Source organism: Camelus bactrianus, chromosome 8, assembly GCF_048773025.1.
Source record: "Camelus bactrianus isolate YW-2024 breed Bactrian camel chromosome 8, ASM4877302v1, whole genome shotgun sequence".
In the NCBI taxonomy this organism is placed as follows: domain Eukaryota; kingdom Metazoa; phylum Chordata; class Mammalia; order Artiodactyla; family Camelidae; genus Camelus; species Camelus bactrianus.
In genome coordinates, this window is record NC_133546.1 from 39,199,280 (window position 1) to 39,222,800 (window position 23,521).

At 33.0% G+C, this 23,521-nt stretch overlaps 1 protein-coding gene across 1 annotated transcript in view; it reads right to left on the reverse strand.

The window, feature by feature from the left end:
* KPNA5 (karyopherin subunit alpha 5) overlaps window positions 1-23,424 on the reverse strand; it is a 34,999-nt gene extending 11,575 nt beyond the window's left edge. The window contains exons 1-10 of the mRNA XM_010965470.3: window positions 23,285-23,424; window positions 18,181-18,314; window positions 16,663-16,764; window positions 16,446-16,545; window positions 14,192-14,286; window positions 13,215-13,346; window positions 10,816-10,904; window positions 6,153-6,252; window positions 2,814-2,977; window positions 730-808 (exon numbers count right to left, since the gene is read on the reverse strand). Of these exons, the coding sequence (XP_010963772.2) occupies window positions 730-808; window positions 2,814-2,977; window positions 6,153-6,252; window positions 10,816-10,904; window positions 13,215-13,346; window positions 14,192-14,286; window positions 16,446-16,545; window positions 16,663-16,764; window positions 18,181-18,314; window positions 23,285-23,288 (999 nt within the window). The 5' untranslated portion in view covers window positions 23,289-23,424. The remainder of the gene's footprint in view (window positions 1-729; window positions 809-2,813; window positions 2,978-6,152; window positions 6,253-10,815; window positions 10,905-13,214; window positions 13,347-14,191; window positions 14,287-16,445; window positions 16,546-16,662; window positions 16,765-18,180; window positions 18,315-23,284) is intronic.
* Window positions 23,425-23,521: the final 97 nt, after the last annotated feature.

A 23,521-nucleotide genomic window follows, 5' to 3' on the forward strand; every position in this document is an offset into this window, starting at 1 on the left:
ACAGAGAAAATAAGACAGACAGACAGACAGACAGACAGACACACACACACACACACACACACACACACGATCTGGGAAATGTTTCCCTGCTATCTTTCCTTCTTTTCTCATAATCTAGGTCTTTAATCTATTACAAAGAGCTCTTCCATTTCCAACCTCACTTCTAACCTATTTATAATCAATCACTATCTCATTAACAGTTTCTTTTCCAGTCAAGTTTAATGTCTGTTAAATAAACTCACACGTCTGCTTCTGTATCTATGGTCACATAAACTTCTTCGAATCTACTGAAATTCTTTACTGCTTTTAAGATTTAGCTTTAGTTTCAACTCCTTTATGGAATCTAAAGATTTCTCAGCATACTGATATTTTAAAAAAAAATTACAGCATTGACTGACCAATCATCTGCCAGCAAACATATACTATTCTGGGCAATTTGCTTTGATTCAATATACATTTTCTCCCCAACTGAACTGTAAATCCCTCAAGAGTCGAACTCCTAGCTTCTACTTCTTGACATCATTACAGATCTAGGATAGTGATTTTCATATACAAGTATTTGAGGTGGATCACTTATTATCAAGAATATGCTTATTGTCACATTACAGATGCCTGTATAATTATGGTAATGCTAACATCCTGATTAATATATAATTAAGTGGTATGAAACATGATAAACTTCCCAAATCCATTATGTTACCAATTTATCGTATTAAAGTCTGAACTCACCTGTGTTTGAATATCATCACCAGTCACAATATTACCAACTGCTCTTAATGCAGGTGATACAACTTTATAATCATTGTGCCTAAAAATAATAAAATATGAACTTATACTCTATAATAAAAATTTTTAATTTACAGAAAATTTGCAAAAGTAGTACAGAAAATTCTTGGGCATTCTTTACCCAGAGATCCAATTCAAGTTTTACTAATTATCCCAGTAACATCACTACAACAAAGAACCTAATCCAGAATCATGTGTTGCACCCCTTTTCTCTAGGCTCTTTCAACTTAAAACAGTTCCTTAGTTTTCCCTTGGTTTTCAAGATCATGGCATCATTGACAATCACAAGCCAGTTATTTGGTTTTGTTCAATTTTTCCTCATGATTAAGACCCAGTTACATGCTTTGGGCTGAGATATCACAGAGGCTACTGCCTTTTCACTACATTCTATTGGATAGCATATGGCATCTGTTTTTTCCATTACAGTAGCACTGAACTCTGGTCATTTAATTAAGATGGTATCTCCCAGATTTCTTCACTTTAATTATTACAGTTTTTCCCTTGATAATTAGTATTTTGTGAGGAAATATTACTTTAGACTCTGTAAGATCCCACTTCTTAACCCACTTTCACCAGTTTTAGCATCTCTTGATGTTTACTGTATGAATTATTAATAGTTATTAGTATTGTTGCCAGTGATGATTTCCTAATACTCTTATTTCAACTATGTGCCTTTTCTATCTATTGCTCTCTCTACTCATTTTGGTGTGGACTGATGGATTTCTCTTTTATTCAGTAAGTTAAAATATGTTACTACAATTGATTTCATCCCGGGTTTAAACAGTAGGAGTCCCTTCAAGTGGGCTCTGTGTCCTTGTGACATTTCTCTGTTCTTTGAGCACCTGTTACTTTCTGGGTTCATCTTATCTTTTCTCAGTACCAGCTCTGAAATTAAGTCATTTCTCCAAGAACCTGTTACTCTACTTGGTGGAGAGTAGCATTTAAAAACTAAGATTTGTGCATTTGGTGTGCTCATTTTGTTATTTGTCACTGCTCTTAGGCCCTCTAAGGGGACACACACACTTACATATGTATTTATTCCCACATTATCTCTTTATGATGAAAGCCATGAGTTCACAATGGTATCTCCAATTCTAATACCACAAGATTATTTTGGCTTTCCTCCCTTCTATATGTATGTCTCCATTCTCTAAGAATGAGAAGCTGGCTTCTATCATCATAATCTCTCTCTATATGACCACTCTTCAGATCCAGCTAGGCTGACATCCCTAGTGTGCTGGCTCCAAGCCCATCTCCAGCCTGGTTATCTGCTCGGCCCTAGTGGGTCCATCCTCAAGATACCCTTGTTTGATCTGCCTGCCCACCCTCCTCAGATGCTGTTCTCAAGCTAGGGCCACAGTCCCTTATCAGACCACTCTTCTTTGTGCCATCTGCCTTGTTTGGACCTAGCTAATGGCTTTTTGGCAAAGGAAGAAAGGAAAAATGAGAATATATTTTTTTAAAAGAAGAGGATGAGGAAACTATAATATTTTTTTTAAACAAGTTTTCTTACAAGTTTTCAACTTCTCTGTGTAGAAAATCTGTCCTTTTTAAAGAAGGTGGCAATAATAGCTCAGCAAAGAGAAACATTATCTTTAATAAAACTGAAAATACTAACGGTTTTTCACTACATAGAATTATACACAAATTAATTATTGTAATGGGCAATTAACTAGATTATTAGTTCTGTAAGAGTAGGAACTGTGTTCCACACTTCATTAATATACTGTACAACACTCTGGCCAGTAATAGGCATTCCATAAATAGTTGCTGAATTAGGTCCCTCCCACTCATAAAGAGATTAAAGCTAGTAAAATTCATTAACAAACTGATTAGTCCCAAAGAGAGGATATAAGAAACAAGTTTAAGAGTCAAATTCTCAGTATTACAGCTATTCTGCAACATGGAGTTGGTAGCTTTTCAATGCTTCTTGAAGACAGCGGCTCCTGAGATGTTTACAAGGCCATTACTCTAATTGCTAAACTTAATACATAATCATACACTTATTAACCATAAATTATAGTTACATTAAAAGTTCCACCAATCTTCGACAGACTCCAGAATCAATGACTGCTTGAATTTTATCATTGGGTCCATCGGAAAGATAAGAAAGGGCCCAACACACATCTGCTAGTACATCTGGGTCACTGCTGAACAACAATCGTGACAGAACATTTAAGCAAGGTGAAATCTGGAAGGGAAGAAAGAGTCAGTATTAAAATTTTTTTCTCTATCTAAAACAGTTTCTTCAGGAAAATAGTTTCTACTCAGTTTAAAATAAAAATTTAATGCTACAAAAATTCCAGAGAAATTAAGACATTCTATTGTTTTAAAATTATGATCATGGAAACTATATATAAATGTGAAAATGATTATGATTCCTATTTATCTTACACTGAATAAGATATGTGGTAAACTTAAAGTTTTAAAAACTAATTAAATACATATTTGAGATTCCCCATCTATATCTAAATCATACATAAACACAGCCCCCCAAAAAAGTATAACAAAACTGAAAGAAGTAAAAACGTTTCAGTTCAGTGCTTAATACAATGATCATGGAATATAATCCAACTTAAATGAACCTCACTTTCCTTACTACATGTACATTACTGGAATAACTCTAACAATCATTTGATGAGTAAAGGTGTAGAAAATACAAAAAGAAAGCTGACGTGTTTTTAAATGCAAGTCACTAATAAACTGTACTTTTTCTTAATGTACTGAAATCCTAAATCTTCAATTAAAAAAGCACGTAACAATAGATATTTTAACCCCTTTAACATTTATGTTACAACTAACTAGTATAAGGTTAGCAAGTCTCTTCACCTCTCTCTCAGTTTCCAAATCTATCAAAAGGTTAAATTAGATAAATTCTATGTTTCTTCCTGTCTCAAATCAGACAGACCTAGGTTCAAACACTATTCATTAGCTGTGTAACCATGGGAAAATTACCTAATATATCTTAAACCCCAATTTTTTCAATTATAAAACAAGGATAATATGGTACTGTTAAATTAGTAAGAATGTATGTAGCATCTTAGGACAGTGCCTGGCACACAGTAAGCACCCAGATGTTGGCTCTTATTGCCATGATCAGAATTGATTCTATATTCTGTAAAGTTCTTTTTAAAATCAGCAACCTAATGTATCCTGAGTCTCTTATCAGATAAGAGTTTTATATCAAATGTTAGATATGCCACAAATAAAAACTGATGACAGCTTTTTCAAGTTCTAATATTTTAGACGAATTTTCTCCTTACCTCTATTTTAAATATTGCCAGTACATAAACTATAACATTCTGAAAATACTTTATCTTCTCTGTTGGGCCCTTCCTGTTAAAGGATGACCCTAGAGCCCAGGAATGGAAATCAGTTCACTTACAAAAGAGATGTATTCATCTGTAAGTTAGTGAAAAGAAACTGCATCAAGTGGGTCCTTCCCCAACAATCATGCCTCTGCCCTTGCCTACCATCTCCTCTTCCTTGAACAGAGAAATGTATCAGCTTTTTGAAGCAAATATAAATTTCCAAGTTAAAAGCATAAGTGTATATATATATTTTAATGACTAAAAAAATGAATTCCTACAGATTTCTAGTCTTAAAAAAGCAAAATGAAAACAATCCTGGCCCTACTGTCTTCTCAGAAACAAGGAAAAGAAGAAACAGAAGTAGAAATCCCATCTTTGAGCAGTCCAGTAGACATTTATCCTGACCACAACTGGTGAACTATCAGGACTCAACTTTGGGGTATTGAGCTTAAAGGAGGTTGAAATGAAGCACTGCATTGGAAACTAGAAAGATTAAGTAAAAGAGTTACATACTGATTGAATCGAAAACTTCTAGCCTTCTTCTACCCCAGCTCCCAGATTTCCGGTGGTATTACCTGCACCGTATCTCAACCCAATCTATCTACCTTCCAACAGGAGAGTGGAAAATCTGTCTCTGAAGAAATAAAACGGTTTCAGAAAACACACTGAAATGTGGAGTTCCTCAAAGGAAATATGGTTTTGCAGCCTCATTACTTTACAATGAAGCCCATGAGATGATGAGCCTACACACCCATCTTCCAGTCAGCTTTTTAGCTGCCTGCCTCCTAATTATGTCCAGAGTGTCAAGGATCATCAGATGTATGAGAAGAGCCTCCAGCAGGAAAATAAGACAATTTGCTAGATCCATAACAGAAGAGAATTCTATGTAAAGATCAGCAAAGAACACAAAAAAGTAATTCTAAAGAATATAAAATATAATTGTAGAAATAAAATTTCAAAAAATTTGATAAGGAATCACTCTCAGAAAATCACAGAAAATTTACCTAACAAAAGTTTTAAGCCCCATTAATGTGACATCACACACAGAGTTTAAAATACATAAATAAACGAAAGATTAAGATTCCTAACTCTAAGGAGTTTATATTTTAGAGGAAGAAAGTTTCTTTTAAATTTATATATATATAAAATAAATAAATAAACACTTATTAGGTTAAAAGGTGATGAGAAAAAATTAGAGTAAAATATGGGGGTCAGTGGCAGGGGGCAGTGATAGATTGTTAAATATAGCTGTCAGGGTAGAGTTCATGGAACAGGTGACTTGTAAGCGAGCACTTAAAGGAGATGAGGGAATTAGATAGATAGTAAGTAGTGTAGGTTAGTGGTTCTTAAAATGTGGTCCATGAACCCTTGGGTGACTCCTGAAACCTTCAGGAGGACTTTAATGCCAAAACTATTTTCATAATTATACTAACAGATAATTGGCCTTTTTCATTTTGTTGACACTTGCACTAAAGGTATAAAAGCAATGGTGGATATAATTATCAGCACCTTAGCACAAATCAAGGCAGTGGTACCAAGATGCACCACATATCTTCATATCCTTCACCTCTACACACCTGTAGTTAAAAGTGGGGAGGAAGAATCACCTTGAAGAAGCAGTACCAATTCCTAATTTTACTAATCTCAACTACTGAATACATGTCTTTTGAATATATTGTGAGATAAAATGGGAAATATACCTAGAGGATTTCTGCATACTAAAGTATGATGGTGTTCTCCAGAAAAAACACTCATTTTAGTTGCATGCTGAATAAGCTATTTTTTTCCCCATAGGAACACCATTTTTACTTGAAAGACTGAGTGTTAATATTCATTTGGTTTTAGATATTTGGCAGACTGTTTTTGTGTGGAAAATAAAGTGAGCCTTTTCACTGTATATCTTTTGATTTTGTATATTTGCAAATACTGTCTAGTCAATTAAAAAAAACAATTACTAAAAAAAAAGTATAAAGTCCCTTCAGTCTCTAAAAATCTATTATAAAGAGACAAGAGCTTATGGAGACAGATACCTTAATTTGTGTATTTTACTCATACCTTACTAAAGTTTGGAGGAGGATTTTTGCCTCTACACAAATTGGAAAGGGCCCACACAGCATTTCTGGTTGTTGTAAGTCTGTTTGAATTTGTTAATAACCTGCCAAGAAAAAGGAAAAAGAAATTGTCACTTTACACATTTATTTTTCTTCTTTAGCTATTTTCTACTATCATAGCATAAAAACTGTCAATATATTTTATAAGGAATTCAAACTGACCTGGTAAAATAGGAAAAAGGAGTTTTAAAAATTCATTATATTTCTTCCAGAAACAAACATGTCACAGCTCTACTTAAAACTTTTTTAAAATATGATATGAATGGATTCTTACAAGACATAAAAACATGCTCGAAATAAATGGTGTCACGGGAAACTGACTTATTTATTTCTACACATTTTAAAAGGAGTATTATTAAATTACTTCTTTTTTTAAACCATGGAAGTAGTATATTATACAAGTTCAGGAAATAGAGTATAGAAAAATATTAAAGAAAATGAACTAAATTGAAAGTTACACACAGAAACAAACAAACAAAAAAAACATAAACCTTTATCTAGACTGACAAAGGAAAAAAGACTTAAATTAGGAATGAAAGTGGGAGTGTTACTTCTGATCTCTCCGAAAAAAAAAAAAAAATTCTAAGAGAATACCATGAACAATTGTAGGCCAAAACACTGGATAATCCAAAAGAAATGAAAAATTCCTTAGCAACACATAAACTACCAAACTGACTCAAGGAGAAACAAAAAATCAAAATAGACCTGTAACAATTAAAGATACTAAACCAGTAATCAAAAACCTTCCAATAAAGTAAAGGCCAGCACAAGATGGCTTCATTAGTAAATTCTAATATTAAAGAAGAATTAAAACCTTCTTAAACTCTTCCAGAAAATAGAAGAGAACATTACTAACTCATTTTATAAAGCCAACATTAGCCCAATACTAAAGCCAAAGACATCACAAGTATATATGTATATTCCTAATAGATACACATGAAAAATCTTCAACACAACTCTAGGAAACTGAATCCAGCAACATATTAGAATTATACACTATGAACTAACGGGATTTATCCCAGGAATGCAAAGATGGCTCATTGTACAACTATCAAACAATATAATACATCACATTAATAGCACCAAACACTATAAAATATTTTTGAAAAAATTCATGAAGACTTAATTATATTAAAAGACATCTCATGTTAATGAATGGAAGACTTAATATTGTTAAAACAGCAATACTCTGCAAATAGATTTACAGTTTCAACGCAATCCCTATCAAAAAGCCAATGGTATTTCTGCAGAAATGGAAGTCAGTCCTCAAATTCAAAAGGAATTGCAAGGAACCCAGAATAGTTAAAATATTAAAGAAAACTGAAGACTCACACCTTCTGATTCTAAAATTTACCACAAAAGCTACAGTAATCAAAATAGTTTGGTACTGGCTTAAGGACAGATGTACAGATCAATGGAATAGAATTTAAGAATCCAGAAATAAACCTACATAAGTATGGCCAATTCATTTTCAACAAGGGGTCAAGACCATTTAATAGGAAAAAAATAGTCTCTTCAACCAGTCATGCTGGAACAAGTGGATGTCCACATGCATCTCATGTCATGCAACAAAAGAAAAAAATAGACAAGTTGGGTTTCATCAAAATTAAAAACTTTGTGCATCAAGGAAACCATCAAGAGAGTGAAAAGACAACCCAGAGAATGCAAAAAATATTTTAAAATCATGTATCTGATAGGAATCTATCCAGAATATATGAAGAATTCTTATATCTCAACAACAAAAAAGACAAATAACTTAATTTAAAAATATGCAAAGGACTTAATATACACTTCTCTAAAGAAGACATACAAATGACCAACAAATGTACGAAAAGATGTTCAATATCATTAGGAAATGTAAATTAAAGCAACGTGAGATACCACTTCATACCCACTAGGATGACTTAAATCAGAATAATAGATAAGAAGTGTTGGTGAGAAGTGTGGAGAAACGGAACCCTCATACATTGCCGGTGGGAACGTAGAATGTTGAAGCTACTATGGAAAAACAGTTTGGTGTTTCCTATAATGTTAAAGTTACCACATTATCCAGCATTTCCACTAGTAGGTATATACCTAAAAAGAACTGAAAACTGGTGTTCAAACAAAAAGCTGTACACGAATGTTCACAGGAGTACTATTTATAGTAGTCAGAAAGTAGAAACAACCCAATGACCATTAACTGATGAATGGATGAACAAAAATGGTACATCCATACAATGGAGTATCATTTAGTCATAAGAAGAAGGAAGTATTGATATGTGCTACAATATGGATGAACTCTGAAAACCATATGCTAAGTGAAAGAAGCCACACACTAAAGGTCATATACTGGATGATTTTATTTATATGAACTATCCAGAACAGGCAAATCTATAAAGAAAGAAAGCAGATTAGTGGTTTGGAAGGACTGAGGCAATGAAAAAGGGGATGTGACAGCTTAATGGGTACTGGAGTTTCTGTTTGGGGTGATAAAAAGTTCTAAAACTAGACAGTGGTGATGGCTTCAAAACACTGTGAATATACTTGATGGTACTGAATTGTATAGTTTACTATGGTTAAAATAGTAAATTTTATGTTATGTATATTTTATCACACACACAAAAAATACGTTCCAAAAGTTTTCCTACAAAGAGTCTTTGTGGCCTCCTAAAACCATAACTCGGTTAGAAATAAATTAGTTATACTGATTCTATGTATCAGGGTTTGACAAACTTTTTCAAGTAAATACTTCAGGCTTCGCAGGCCTTTCTCTGTTGCAGTTACTCAACTCTGCTGATGTAGCATGAAAGCAGCTATAGACATTAAGTAGGCAAACTGATGTGATTGTGTTCCAGTAAAATTTAATTTTCAAAAATACAGAGTAGGCCAAAACTGGCCTGAGGACTGTAGTTGACCAGCTGTCATGTATACTATTTTTCTTTATTTGTATTGATGGGATTATTACGAGAAAGTTCAACCTTTTCCAGATTTGCTTATTATGAATTAAAGTTGAATTGAAAACAACAAGGCTGTATCAGTATATAAAGTTTACAGTAGTAAAAGGTTTACATTTACTGAGAATCAAATGAATTAGAAAACACATTTAAACTCACCAAGACAAAATTAATAAACCCGTATTATATTAATAGAAGTTTTATACTTAAGTATTAGCTAAATGTGAACTTCAATGTGAATTTACTCATAATCTTTTTTTAGATTAATAACATTTTTCTTTTGACCAACAACAGTAAGAATTTCTGGTAACTAACTTGACATTACTTCCTTTTTACTATCTTTCTCAAATTTTTAATGAAACTTTGAAACTTTCTAAACCTATTCTTTTTCTGAAATTTATTATATTTATAACAGGACTATATAGCTGGGTACTGTTTGTTTTTCATTAGTTTTATTTCTTAGTTTGGTTTCTTTAGTCATTAAAAGCTCCTTAGAACATTTAAAGGAATTAGAACTAAGAAGTGCTTACTTACTATTTCATAAACCATTACTAACTTGAGATATTAACAAATAATAAAATGACCTAGAAAAACACAGAGCAAAAGTAAAAAAAAAAAAAAAAAAAAAAAAGTGCTCACAATTAATCACAAACCATATAATCAGGCCAGAAAACAATTCAAATTGAAAATTGAAGAGATGATTTTAATAGCACAAACTGCAAAATAATTCTGATATTAAACCCTAAATCAGTATTTTCCTTTATAGTTCAACTAAATTCTCACATACCATAAAACTTAAACTCTGGATAAGTCTAAAAAATGAAATACCAGCAAGTGGTTCATAGCCTGTACACAGTAGGTACTCAGTGTTAGTTGAATGAAATCATACTGAAAAATCACTTTTGTTCATGGAAAGCCACAGTCTCTCTAACATACTAAAATATCTTTTGCAAATGAGTATCTAAAAATGTATTCTTCCTGCTCAACTTCTCAGCTTGGGAAGGATGGAGAACAGCATAGAAATAAGAGTAAAATTTTTCCTTTCAATCATCTCCTGAATTAGTTTTTCCTTTTCCACTATTGGACACTGGCATTTAGTCTAAATAAAGATCCTGTTAGTAAACAATAACCAACATGGATAAAGAAATCTATCTGTCAAATAATTTTATGTTACACTATAGGGTAATTTCTTTCAAAAAATGTATAAAGTATTTGAAAGACAAACCACTAGATAGGTCACTTTAAGTGAAATTCTAATTCTGAGAGAAAAATCTCGTATTATCTTTGTTCTCTAAACATTTCAAAATCAAATATAAAAACCTGACACCCTCAATACATGTATTAAAGACTCCCTACTTTAGCAACATTTAAATTTTTATTGTATTAAAAATTACTACTTATCTTTGTTTTGTAGAGTAGTTATTTTAGCACAGTAAGCATCAAGTAAGCAATGACCAATGTGAAACGTGGCTTGAGAGAATTTAAGAGACAGATATACAAATGGACATTTTTTTTTGTTAGTTTTACCTACTTTCAAGCTATTGCAGGCTTGGCTAAACATAAGCCGAATTTAAAAGTATCATAATTGTGTATATAGAAATTTAGTGTAGAAAATAGTTTTCTTTTCCAAAAGTAGTATTTATTTAACTGTGATAAACTTAAAGTACTTACTCTAAAAGAGGTGGAAGTATTTCACAATTCAAAACAAAATCTCTGCATTCTGCATTGTCACCAGCAATATTACCAAGTGCCCAAACAGCCTTAGAAAAATAAGAAAAAAGGATTCTTTTATGACAATATCTTAAATAAACTGCTCTTTTAAGAATAAAATTTTAATGTACAAGAAACAAAGTGATAGTTTTCAAGATGTTAAAAAAATGCTAGTAGGATATAAGAAAGGAAAATTTTTTAAATGCCTTTAACAATATTTTTAATCAAATTGAAGCATAGGGCATTTAAAAATTTTTCCTTACATACTAATGAAATGTTTATTCTGTTCAACAAAGAGATAGCTTGTCTACTCTGAATCTACATGGAGAGACAAGATACAATTAACACTTTCAAGACGAGGAGGTGAGGGGTGCCAACCCCTGCACAGTGGAAAATCCATGTATAACTTTACAGTCGGCCCTCCTTATCCAAAGTTCTGTATCCACAGATTCAACCAACCTCCAACTGTGTGGTACTGTAGTACATACTTATTGCAAAAAACCTGTAAGTGAACTGCACAGTTCACACATGCATTGTTCAAAGGTACTGTGTATTTATTTAGTGAATTTTCCAATTCTATACTAGAAGTTTGCTCCTGTGCCAAGGAATACACTTACTGGGAAGGACTAACTTGTAAAAGAAAAAAGGAAAGAGAAACAAAGTATAGAAAAGGTAGTGGGATGGGTATAGCTCAGTAGTAGAGCATATGCTTAGCATGCATGAGGTCCTAGGTTCAATCCCCAGGACGTCCATTTAAAAATAAACAAAAAAAAATGAACAACTTTTTAAAATTTAAAAACAAAGAACTTTAAAAAAAAAAGTAAGGTAAAGCTAATGTGAGAACTGGCTTGAACTGATCCTTGTGTTACTGAAAGAATTCAAGAGCAAGCCACAATAAAGTGAAAGTAGATCTATTCAGGGAGATAACACACTTCATAAACAGTGTGCTGGCCTTCTCAGAAAGCAAGAGAGGCAGCCCCAGGATGCAGGGTTGTCAGTTTTTATGGGCTGGGTAATTTCATATGCTAACAAGTGGGAGGATTATTCCAACTGTTTTGTGGAAAGGGTGGGGATTTAAAGGCCTGGGCCTCGCTTACTTTTTGGCCTTTTATGGTCAGCCTGGGAACTGTCCTGGCACCTGTGGGTGTGTCATTTACCATGATAATGTGTTACAATGAGGGCATAATGAGGCTCAAGGTCTACTAGAAGTTGTATCTTCAGCTATCGTGGCCTTCTTAGCCTATCCTCAACTGCTGTGTCATTCTTTTAATGGTTGGGCCTTGCTCCCCCACCCTCCTCACTTCAAAATAAGGTTTTCAACTGGGCAAATTTTATTTTAACATTTAAAGCATGAGTTAATATTTTTAACATATACTCTAGACCTAAATTTATTTTCTATTTTTTTGAGAAAAATCTTTTAAAGTAATGACATTTTCCACCCTGTGAAGCCTAATATTTTGTTGGTGGGGATAACAAATTGTGTAACGTTTTTGGAAGTCAATTTTGAAATATGTAATAAGAACTTTAAAAATGTTTCTTCAACTAAGTCATATTTCCCTAGTGAAATAATCAAGAGGAACATATTAATATCAAGACTGATATAAATCATGTTCATCACATTATTAACACTAATAAGTTAGAAATAACTCAAATGTACAACTATTGATGAACAGATAAATTATGATACCTATCTGAATGGATAATGAGTAATCAATAAAATTTTCTTAGAATAATTAATGCCATAATAAAAGGTTCTCAATACTAGTGTTAAGTGGGAAAAATGTATACATAAAGTTAAGCAGACAAACGGAATGGTAAAGAGATCAACAGATCAATTTGCATAAAAATGATTCAAAACAAAAATATCAAAACACTTGATTTTGGATAGTACAAGTTATATGTGAGCAAATTTTCCCTGTTAGAACTGTGAGGATTCATACATAAAGTTTAATTTTGAATAATTCTATTCACAATAATGTGATATTTTAAAAAGAAACAATAAAATAATCTACATACAAGCAAAGAATAAAGAGTCAGACTGGCCCAGGTTTAAAACCTGGTTCAGCAACTCACTGTGACTTTGAGTAAATTACTAATTTCTCTGGGTCTCAGTATGTTCTTTTATAAATGGGAATAAATTTCCAAAAGTTGAGGTGGTATGTATAGAGAACCCAAGATTATGCAGGAGACAGTTTATTCTTCCTTCCTTCTAATTTGACACTAAATAGAAATTACTATATTCTAACAAATGTAATATATAGGCAATTTGGTAAAAATGAACTTTAAATCATAATCACAAATGGTTGTTTTAAGAGAAAATTAAAATCTAGTAGACATAATAGTTCAAATTAGAAACTTACCTGTTCCTGAACATCTTCATGCTCTGAATTAAGAAGTTTGATAAAAATTGGAACAGCTCCAGTTTCAATCACTACTTTGGTATGCAGAAAAGTTCCAGATGCTATATTAGTTAATGCCCATGCAGCTTCAAACTAAGGAAAAATAAAAGTCAAATAAATGAAAGCCCCAAAGAAATGTCAGAAAGGGGAAGAAGAGAAGAAGGGAGGGAGTATAGACTTAGCCAAACAAATCTGAGAGAAACAAAGACTTTTGATTAGTAAGATTCAGTGTGAAATCAGATCTCATTGGTAAAAACGCTTTATTTAAAAAAAAAAAAAAAGGACCCTTATCTGGAAAAATAAGAACTGAGAAATGATGGAAATTTACAAAGTCATAAGCCACAAATGAATAATCTTTTTTTAAAACAGTAAAATATCTGCAAACTTCAGTAATTTACTATTAGTAGCCAATTATTTGAAAAGTATCTAAAAACTGTCACTACAGTATAACTGAAAAGCAATGCTCTTTAGGACAAACTTAAGTTTGGTTATATTTTAAGTAGATTATACTGATTTGTTCTTGTTTCAAAAAAAGAACCAATCAATTAGATAAAACTGATTTAAGAGGTACAAGATTTTATTCCAAAAACTTCCAACTTTAGTTAGCTAAGAGCCAAAATAAATTTAACCATTAAATTCACATTTTAGTTTAAGGTTTTCTAAAACCAAAGTTTTTAAAGGTTGACAACTATAGAATGTTTAACATTAAAAATGATTTTATGTATTTTTCCCAAAATTGTCTAATGAAATAACAGTTCCTAGAAAAAATTAGCATTACAACCTTGACCAAGACAAGACCGGTAGCACCACTTTTTCCTTTAATTGTATTTACTGAATGCTTACAATATACTCAGTATTGTAGAATTTGCTTTCACTAGAAATTTTTAATTCTATGTCATTTCTGGAAAGAGATTAAGAAAGAAAACTATTGAACTCACCTGTAAAGTACAATTATCATTTCTTTCAAGAAACGTCACAAATCTCTGTACAACTCCTGGTTTCTGTATAACTTGATCAATTGGTGGATTAGGTTCTAAAAATTAAAAAAGAATTAAATCATTACATAGACACAAAAACACTATGATCTAATTTCTGTGTCAATTAACAGGGCACACAAAATAACTCTTCCCTAGGTTTCACTGACTAATTTTAAAACCCTTAGCTGGATGTAGCTGAAGAAAACAAATGTTCTCAAAATTGCAATGTTTACTGCAAAGCAAATACTTTTCCTTACCATAATGATAAGAAAATTTTGAAGTATTTCCTACACCAATATTTAAAATTCAGAAGTTGAAGGCTATTTCAGAAGTCACTTTCACAATATAGGAGTATTTCAGTCCAATACTCAAAATACCAACTGAAGGATAATGTTCCTTTTAATTATTCAAAACCATACTCCAATTTCCAGGGATGTCTCTTTCACTATCAACTATGAATTGTCTAATGTCTTTCAGCCAGATTAGGTTCTATTTTGTCAAGGTATTATTTATTATTTACAGAAATGCTATTGAACTAAGATTGTTTATAAATTCTCATGAAATGTAGAGGGTTTTTGAGAACCATAAAATCTCTAAGAAATTTTAAAAGAGAGATGCAAATTTAAAACAAAGATATTTCAGCTCCTGGCAATCTAAGTACCAAGAATTCTTTCCTCTTCTCTTGGCTTCAGCAAAAAGTATACTCTTGTGGTTCTCCAGAAACTTCTCCATAGGTGTCCTTTTGAGTTAGTTTCTCCCTGTTATTTATTCTCTTCTTAGAAAATTTACCTATTTTGCTAATTCAGTTATCACTTATGATTATCATTCACAAATCTAACCCCCATAACTGAATTGTCTCCTGGATGCTAGACCACATTTTTCAGTGTCTATGGTTACATTTTTTTCCCTACAACTTCTTTAAAATGTAGCATAAACAGAACCAAACTTGTTATATCACTATGCTTATTCCTTCTCCTTGCCCTGTACCTACCACCCAAATTTGTCTAAGTTATCTATCCACCTAGTCAGAGGAGAGAAATCTCATTTTCACTTTTGACTATTCCTTTTCTTAATTCCTGTTCGACTATGTTACTGATCACAAATAACTCATATGTTAACCTACTGTGTTTAATCAGTAGAATGAGTAAATGAATCATAACCATAAAAGAACTGCACAAATCCTGTTTAATATAGAAAAACCTTATTATTAAGCTTTAGGTCAGTTCAAATCTTAGAAATCATGTTCTCAACAGTTCAGAAAGGTTTATTTAGAAATGGAATTCTTTCTTTTTTTCTTTTTTCCTACAAATTTGCTATCTATGCTGACCCGAATACAAGTTTTCTTTTATTCCTCATGTGTTACTAAATTTTGTCTCTCTTAGGAAGATAAGGGCAATTCCAAAATCTTATCAGTTCATATACACAACTCAAGATAATTAGAGCTACTAACCCCATAAATTCCATATATTAAAGACAAGAAAGACTAAAGGTTAAATTTTTATTTAATAAGGAATTTTTATAAACAATATAAAATTGAACAAATAACATAAATAGGCAAATTATGAATTACAAAGGTCAGTAATTTTTTAAAAATATTCAGCTTAAGTACTCAAAAAATGCCACGCAATGAGCTCCTATTATATAAACATTTTTTTGAAAGATAATTTTGTTGGTAAGAATATAGTGAAATGAACACCTGTACAAACTAAAGATGGAGTATAAATTAATTCACTATTTTTCCCTTTGACTCATGATTTCACTTTTATGAATTAATACTAAGGAAGTTTTAGGTTGTATACAAATTTATGTAGCTTTGTTTATGATAATCAAAAATTGGGAAAAAATGAAATGTCTGATTGATAAATTATTCTATAGGCACACTCTGATGTTACGCCGCCATTTAAAAAAATCATGTCTGAAAAATATTTCTACAAAGATTTAAAGATATATGTATCTAACTTTGTTTCTTGGCAGTGGGGCTAACAATTTTTATATTTGCTTCTTTAAATTCTTTTATATTTGCAGATATTATACAATCAATACATTACTTTGACAAAATAATGTTTAAAAAAGAAACGTTATTTAAAAATATATTTTAGAGAAAAATTAAGACCCACTGGCAAAGAAAATATCTTAAAATAAAAAGTATTTAATAAAGAAAGTTGTACTATGAATTCTTATCATATCAAATAACCATACTGAAAATAATTCTTGCCTTTAGAAAGCAGCTTTCTAAATTTCTGTGTTGCTGTTAGTTGTTGATCAGCATTATTAGAAAAAATCATCTGAACCATATCTGTGGTAATAACTTCTTCCTAAAACACAGAAAATATAATTACTATTTAAATATTTTGCATCAATAATTTTGCTGTATCCACGACCACTGAAACATTGTTGAAATATAATTTGAAATGTATTTTTGCAATATGTACCTCTGGAATGGGTACAGTGGAACTGATATCTGGATCCTGGATAGGACTTTCTAGCATAGATTCATCATTCCTGGGCAAAGAGACATTTCTGCGTTTGAATAACTGCAATAAAGAAAAGCAACTTTATATATTGAGCTTCCCACAAACACTGAATTCCCACTGAATTGTATTTTTCCTTTAAGTGAACAAAACAATAATTTTATCATATAAAATTCTGAATATTTTAGTATTTCTTACTCATTATACCATGAACACCTAAATTATCTATGAGAAGTTCAACTTTCTGGGCTAGATTAGCTCTTGTCCTGTAGACTGCTTTGGGTCATTCTTAACCTCAAGTCTTCTACCAAGAGCCAGCCCCATAAGCAGAGTACATATTTACACTTTATAGCATTTGATAAAACACATATGCCTACACTGGATTATGAAATGTCTAAGAATTTTTCCAAAAAAATCTTAATTAAAAAGCAAATATGTTACATAAGAGAGACAATGTAGTACAATAACAGAGTTAGTACATCAGATTAACAAGGAATAGATAACAACTCCCTGGAAAGATGGCCCTGTGCTTATTGATTCAGGAGTGGATAAAAATAAAGAAAAAAAGAATAGGAAAGAGACATGGTGAGGTCACCGTGCAAGATTTATAGGTATATCTTGTAAATCAAAATTGGGGGAAAAAATCTGGTATCATATTTTTTGACAGCTAAATAAATTCTGTTATTCCTCAGTCTGTATACAGTTCTCTAAGAATTCATTGAACACTTTTTTCCAAGTACCTACTATAATATAGTAGAGACTGTGCTAGATACTACAAAGAGGGGGATGACAAACCATAATCATATTTCTAAAATAGGCCTTTCTCTACTTTTGTCATTGCAGATCCTTTTCACATAGTAGTTTTAATTCATGTATATGAGGACCACACCCTCCTAATTATCTTTTAATGCTTCTAAATTTAACTATGTCTTAGAATGAAAAATGTTGAGGTATACTCTTTTAAATGGATTTTTCTATTCCTTATGTCATACAAACAAAGTTCAAACAGAGAAGGCTAAGACACCTGGCTGATGAGACTATAGGAGAAACAGTCTGAGTAGCCTAGGAAGATGACTATAACTAACTTAGGGGCAAGAGCTATGAAAACCACAAACCAACAAATGAATATCATCAATGTTCTTTAGGGGGCAAATTTTACAATGACAAATGGAAGTGGTCTAAATAGGCTCAAAAGTAAAAATTTCTTAGCACTGGGGTAGAAATGTTAGCATAAAAGGCTTATTGATAAAACAGAAAAGTCATTCTTGTCAGTAATTAAAAACAGCACAGGACTCTGATTCATCAATTTGCTAATATTATTCCCGGTGTCTAATAAAATAAAAAATAATTTATCTATATTCAATTTCCTAGAACGTTTTTTCATTTAAAATTATCTAAAAATTAGCAATAATGCAATTTCTAAACTTTGTATATAATAATGTTTTATGCGAACAGGATTAAATATTTTAAAATACCTACCTGTTCTTCCCTTTTTTGTTTTCGAAGCTGAATTCCCTCTTCTTCTCTTCGTCTACGCATCTCTTGTGGATTTAGGGCTTTATTCTTGTAACTTTTCATTCTATAGTTATCTTTCCCTGGACTAGCCATGGCATCTTAAGATTAGGGAAGAAGAAAACAGATACTGATAACTCTCAAAACAACAAGAGATGTTTATTCTAGGGCAACTAAATTCGGGCTCACTGACTAGATAAACCAACAATACCCATTCTGAAGATTATGTACAAAGAATACATTCCCTCAGCCCCGTATAAAAATTTGAGCAAAATGACCAAATATTTTAGGATATAACTATCAAATAAATAATAGATTTTGGTCTAAACACAAAGTCATTACCCTAATTCACTGACTCTGAGATCCATTCCCCATCTCTGGTATTTTAACCTTTCTGAAGTGAGATGCATCTTAAAATTACTGTCAGCCAAGAAATAATCATGAAAGAGCTGGGTAAAAAAATTCTAAATTAAAAAACAAAAGCAAAAACAAAAACAGCCTCTGGAAAGATCAAGAAATGACCAGCAATGAATTGTCTATTTCAATAAAATGTGGTATTAGGCTTCCGTAAGCACGTCTCAAGTATTTATTTGGACCTGGCTTCTTTCATTTACTTAAGGCACTGCCTCAAGAACTAAAGTCACATGGGTCATGACTTGAGTTATGACTGCAATATCAGTTTTTAGTACTAGAGTATAATTAGTGCTTTTAAAATACCGAAATTTACTTCTAAACTGTACTTTTAAGTAGTTTTATTACAAGTGTTTTTAAAAATAGTAACAATCATATAAACATTTTATGAGTGTATTTAAAATATTTATTTTATATACATATAAAATCTTACATTTGAAACATATGTAATAGTTATATTTTTAGAAAAAGAATTATAAACACTTCTGAGTAACAGTATTATATTGATATCTTGATATTATCATAAATGAATACAATTACTAATACTACAACCTATCTTGGATTTACACATTTTAAAAAATCAGTCTAAAGCAGGGTTTTAACTTGAATTTAACATGAGAGAGAATTAATGCCTATCTAGAATGTTATTTTGACAAATTATAATGACATACCCATGTCCATCAGAGAGAATGTTGTGATCAATTAGCATTCATGAAGTAAACAGAAGAGGAGAAGTGGGCATTTATCTGCCATCCCTGATGTAGCAAAGACAGACTAATGAACTGGCAAATTACATTTTAAGTACTAAAGTACACTAAAACATATGCATTAAGTCCTATGAGAGCACAGAAGACATAGCAACCAACTATGCCTTAGGGAGTTTTGAAAGTCTTTCCAGTTATCCTAACCGAAAGGATGAGCAAGAATTTGCCAGGGAAGTGGATGAAAGGGAAAAGGAAAGGAACAAGCATTTCAGGCAGAGGGAATATATGCAAAGACAGAGTTCCTAAAGAAGCCTAGGACAAACACGGAGCAGTAGAAACTGAGTGTACCTGAAAAAGAGAATGCATGGGAGAAGGGGCAGGAGATAAAACTCAAAAGGTAGGTAAGAACACATATGGTTCCTGCAATCTGATTGAGAAATCTGGACTTGATCCTAAGGAATAGAATTAAAGAAATTAAAGAGAAGGTTGTTTCAAACTTTGATGATAAAAGGACTAACCTAAATTCGTACCTGCACTGAAAAATATAGAAGACAGGTTGATTCCAGAAACATTTCAGAAATTGATTCAGTAAGAATTAGAGACCAAATCAATAAAACGAATATGTGGTAAGGAAGAAAAGGGAGTTGAGGATGGCTCCGTGGTTTCTTGCTTGCACTATTTCAGGATAATGACAAAATAACCCATACAGGGAATACAGACGGAGGCTCAGAGTGGTAGTTTCATTTGCCTGCCTGCTTGTTTTCGAGATGAAAATAATGAATTCAACTGTTTTATTTTTTTTTCATTTACATATAGCAAAAATCACTCTTTCGGTATACAGTTCTATCAATTTGGCAAATGTACAGGCATGTAACCAACACAATCACTATACAGAGCAGCTTCATAATCCCCCAAAAACTTCCTTATGCTGCTCCTATTAGCCCTTCTCCCACTCTTAAAACCTGGCAACCACTGATTTGTTTTCTATAGCCATAGTTCTGTCTTTTCCTGAATTTCACATAAATGGAATAATAACAGTATGTAGTCTTAATTGGCTTCTTTCATTTAGCATAGTGTATCTGTGAGTCATCTATGTTGCTGGCATGTATCAATAGTTTATTCCTTCTTATTGCTGAGTAGTGGTCTGTTGTACAGATACATCACAGTTTATCCATTCATTAATTGAAGGACATTTAGGTTATTTGTAGTTTAGGGCAGTTATGACTAAATTTGTTATAAACATTCATGTTCAAGTTTTTGTGTAAATATAAGTTTTCATTTCTCTCGGGTAAATATCCAGGAGTAGGATTGATGGATAATATGACAAGCATATGCTTTGCATTTTATAAGAAATTCTAAACTGCAAAGTAACTATACCATTTTGCACTCCCATTAGCAACGTGTTCCTGTACCCTCTCTATTCTGGCTACACTTCCTACTGTTACTATTTTGTTGTTGCTAATTGTAGCCATTCTAATGATTACAGTGACTTTAATTTTAAATGTGTTTAATTTATACTACGTAGGTTGCATATAGAAGGTTTCAATTTATAGATGATTGAAGATGAGTTGAAACTCAGGAAAAGAGTGTTGATTGATCATCCAAGATTATTAGAGCTACGAAAGAAAGATGACCAAAGGACAGATCTTAAAGATCTTCACATTTAAGTGAAAGAGCAAAGGAAACAACAACAACAACAAAAAACTAATCAGAAGAAAATAAGAGTCATGAAAAAGAAGGTAACTCGAAAGATAAAGGAGTTTTTCAGTTGTAGTAGCATCAAAACAGGCCACTCAATTTATTCATTCATTGATTTATCCAGCAAATTAAGTGCCTACAATAAGCCAAGTACCATAGGAAGGAAGCAATAGATTTAGTAATTAGGTCACTGGTAAAGACAGTGAGAGAAATTTCAATAGTGGTGGAGCTAAAGATAGAATAGAATGAGCTGAGAACTTCACAATGATTTAAAAGATACTCTGTGCCTTTGAATTTAACACATGTATAGTCCAGCAATACATGTAATAAATGTATAAAGTACATTTATAATTGATGAATATCCCTCTATAAAATATTTAATGAACTGACTTTAGCGATACTGTGTGTACTTACCAATATTTATCAGTAGAAACAGCTCAACCTAACTTTATTAATAAAAACAACAATGTTTATCATTGTTCTCTATTTTATATACGAAAGTTCTATCATTAATAAAAGTTTAGGCTCTTGGAAGGGAAAAATAGAGATCAGAGTTCATTACAGAGCAAACTGGGCTTCAACATTAGTTGCTGAATTATGCTCAATAAGTATAAAATATTTTAGCAAGATGAAATGTTCACAGCAACAAACTTCTAAAATATTTACCACCTATATATATTAGGCATTTTCTAGGCCATTGGTCTTTAAACTTTTGTGATCACATATTCTTATGTAAGTAAAATATATTTGTGAATTCATCCTCAATGTTTAGTTATTTATGTACATGTATTGCTAGCTTAATAAACTATCCCATTATAAATTCACAGATAGAAATTCTTTAAAAAATAGTTTTAAAAGGTTAAACAGAGGTTCTAACACTGTCTTCCCACATCTGATTGAATCACCTTGTGCCTCCCAATACACACAGCAGACAATACTTCTAAAACCATCAATTCAGGCAATGACATTAAAACCTTTCAATATAAATGTTAACCAAATAAAGTTTAGCCCCTAAAACTCATGTATCATTTGTTCCTTTTTCTTCTACAGTACCAACTTCTTGCCTATTATCTAACATCTGCATCCTCACTGCAGTTGACTTAAAGGGGACATAAAGTCCAAGGAAAACGATCTTTAAAGGTACCTCACCCAAGAGGATTGTTTCTTTCCCCAGAAAATAACTTAAAAGACTGCACTTCAAAGGTTGCTGTTTCTTACAAGTTATTTTAAATATAAGAAATGCTATTCAGACACTGTAAAGTTGCCAGAGGAATTTATTTCTCAGTCACAAGTTTATTTTTTACTCAGCCCTTTGAAAAATTGTGTTCAGGATGGGCAAATAACTGGAATCTAAACTTTTCCTGATAGATATTAATGAAATTTCTTGTGCCCATGAAGCCACCATTTCCATGGCATGGGTACCTGTTAGTAAAATTACAAGATCAGCACAAAGGGGAAAAAGCAACAACTAGAGCCCCTCCCAGCAAACACAAACAGGACCTGAAGATCTAAAGGACAGAGCTGTTTCTTGTCTACCAATAAAGTCACCTTCCTATACAATATAAATCACTGAGCGTTGTGACTAAGACATCAAATCAGAAGGGAATTTTCCAAAAATGTACTGAAAAAGCCCAATAGTAAATGTCAATGTCGTATTCTCTTGAAGTATCACTATCCCATCTCATAGCTTTCAACTCCTTTCATTTCTTATGCATTGTCGAGGAGATACTATTAAATTTTCATCTTGGAAGCGAGCTGGCCGACTATTAGAGAAGCAGCTAACCCACGCTTGGCAGCACCTGCATCCAGGTAGAGGGCAGCTGGCGGAGGTAGAGCGTAAGACATACAGGCCCCTGGAACTGAACCTGCCTCATTCTGGACACGGTGTAACTTCTAATAAGCTGCCAGACAGATTGCTGAGTCCCAGGAGTGAATGGCAACGTCTGACAAGACCGTGTACCGAGAAACAGTGAAGCAGAGCCGTGACAGGATGAGATTTGCTCCCTAAAGCTACTTCTGAGGACCGGCCTGGCTACCGAAGAGGATCTGAGCTCTCCGCGTCCTGGCATCCTCAAGGGGAAGGTCCGGCTGCCACGCCCCCGCCACCACTGTCTCCCGAAGGGGAAGCTGAGAAAACCCCGGCACGGCCTGGTCCTCAACCTTTTCCAATAAATGACAACAGTGGCCTCAGGAACTAGTAGCTCCCAAAGGGACCAAACCCGAGCTCAGCCGACCCGGCCTGTGTCACTCCCACTTACCCATTAATGTGGCACTATCCGGCGCCCTGATTCCCCAGTCCCCGGCTGCGCAGTCCGCTGCGGTAACAGTGGGGTCACCACTCCGCCCCTAGCGTTGACTATGGAGACCAGGCTCGCAACTCAAGATGGCGGCCACCTGCGCCCCTTCCCCGAGACCCCAGGGCTCGGCTCCCAGAAGCCCTTGCACGCGGCGGCGGCGGCGGCGGCGGCGGCGGCGGCGGCGGCGGCGGCGGCGGC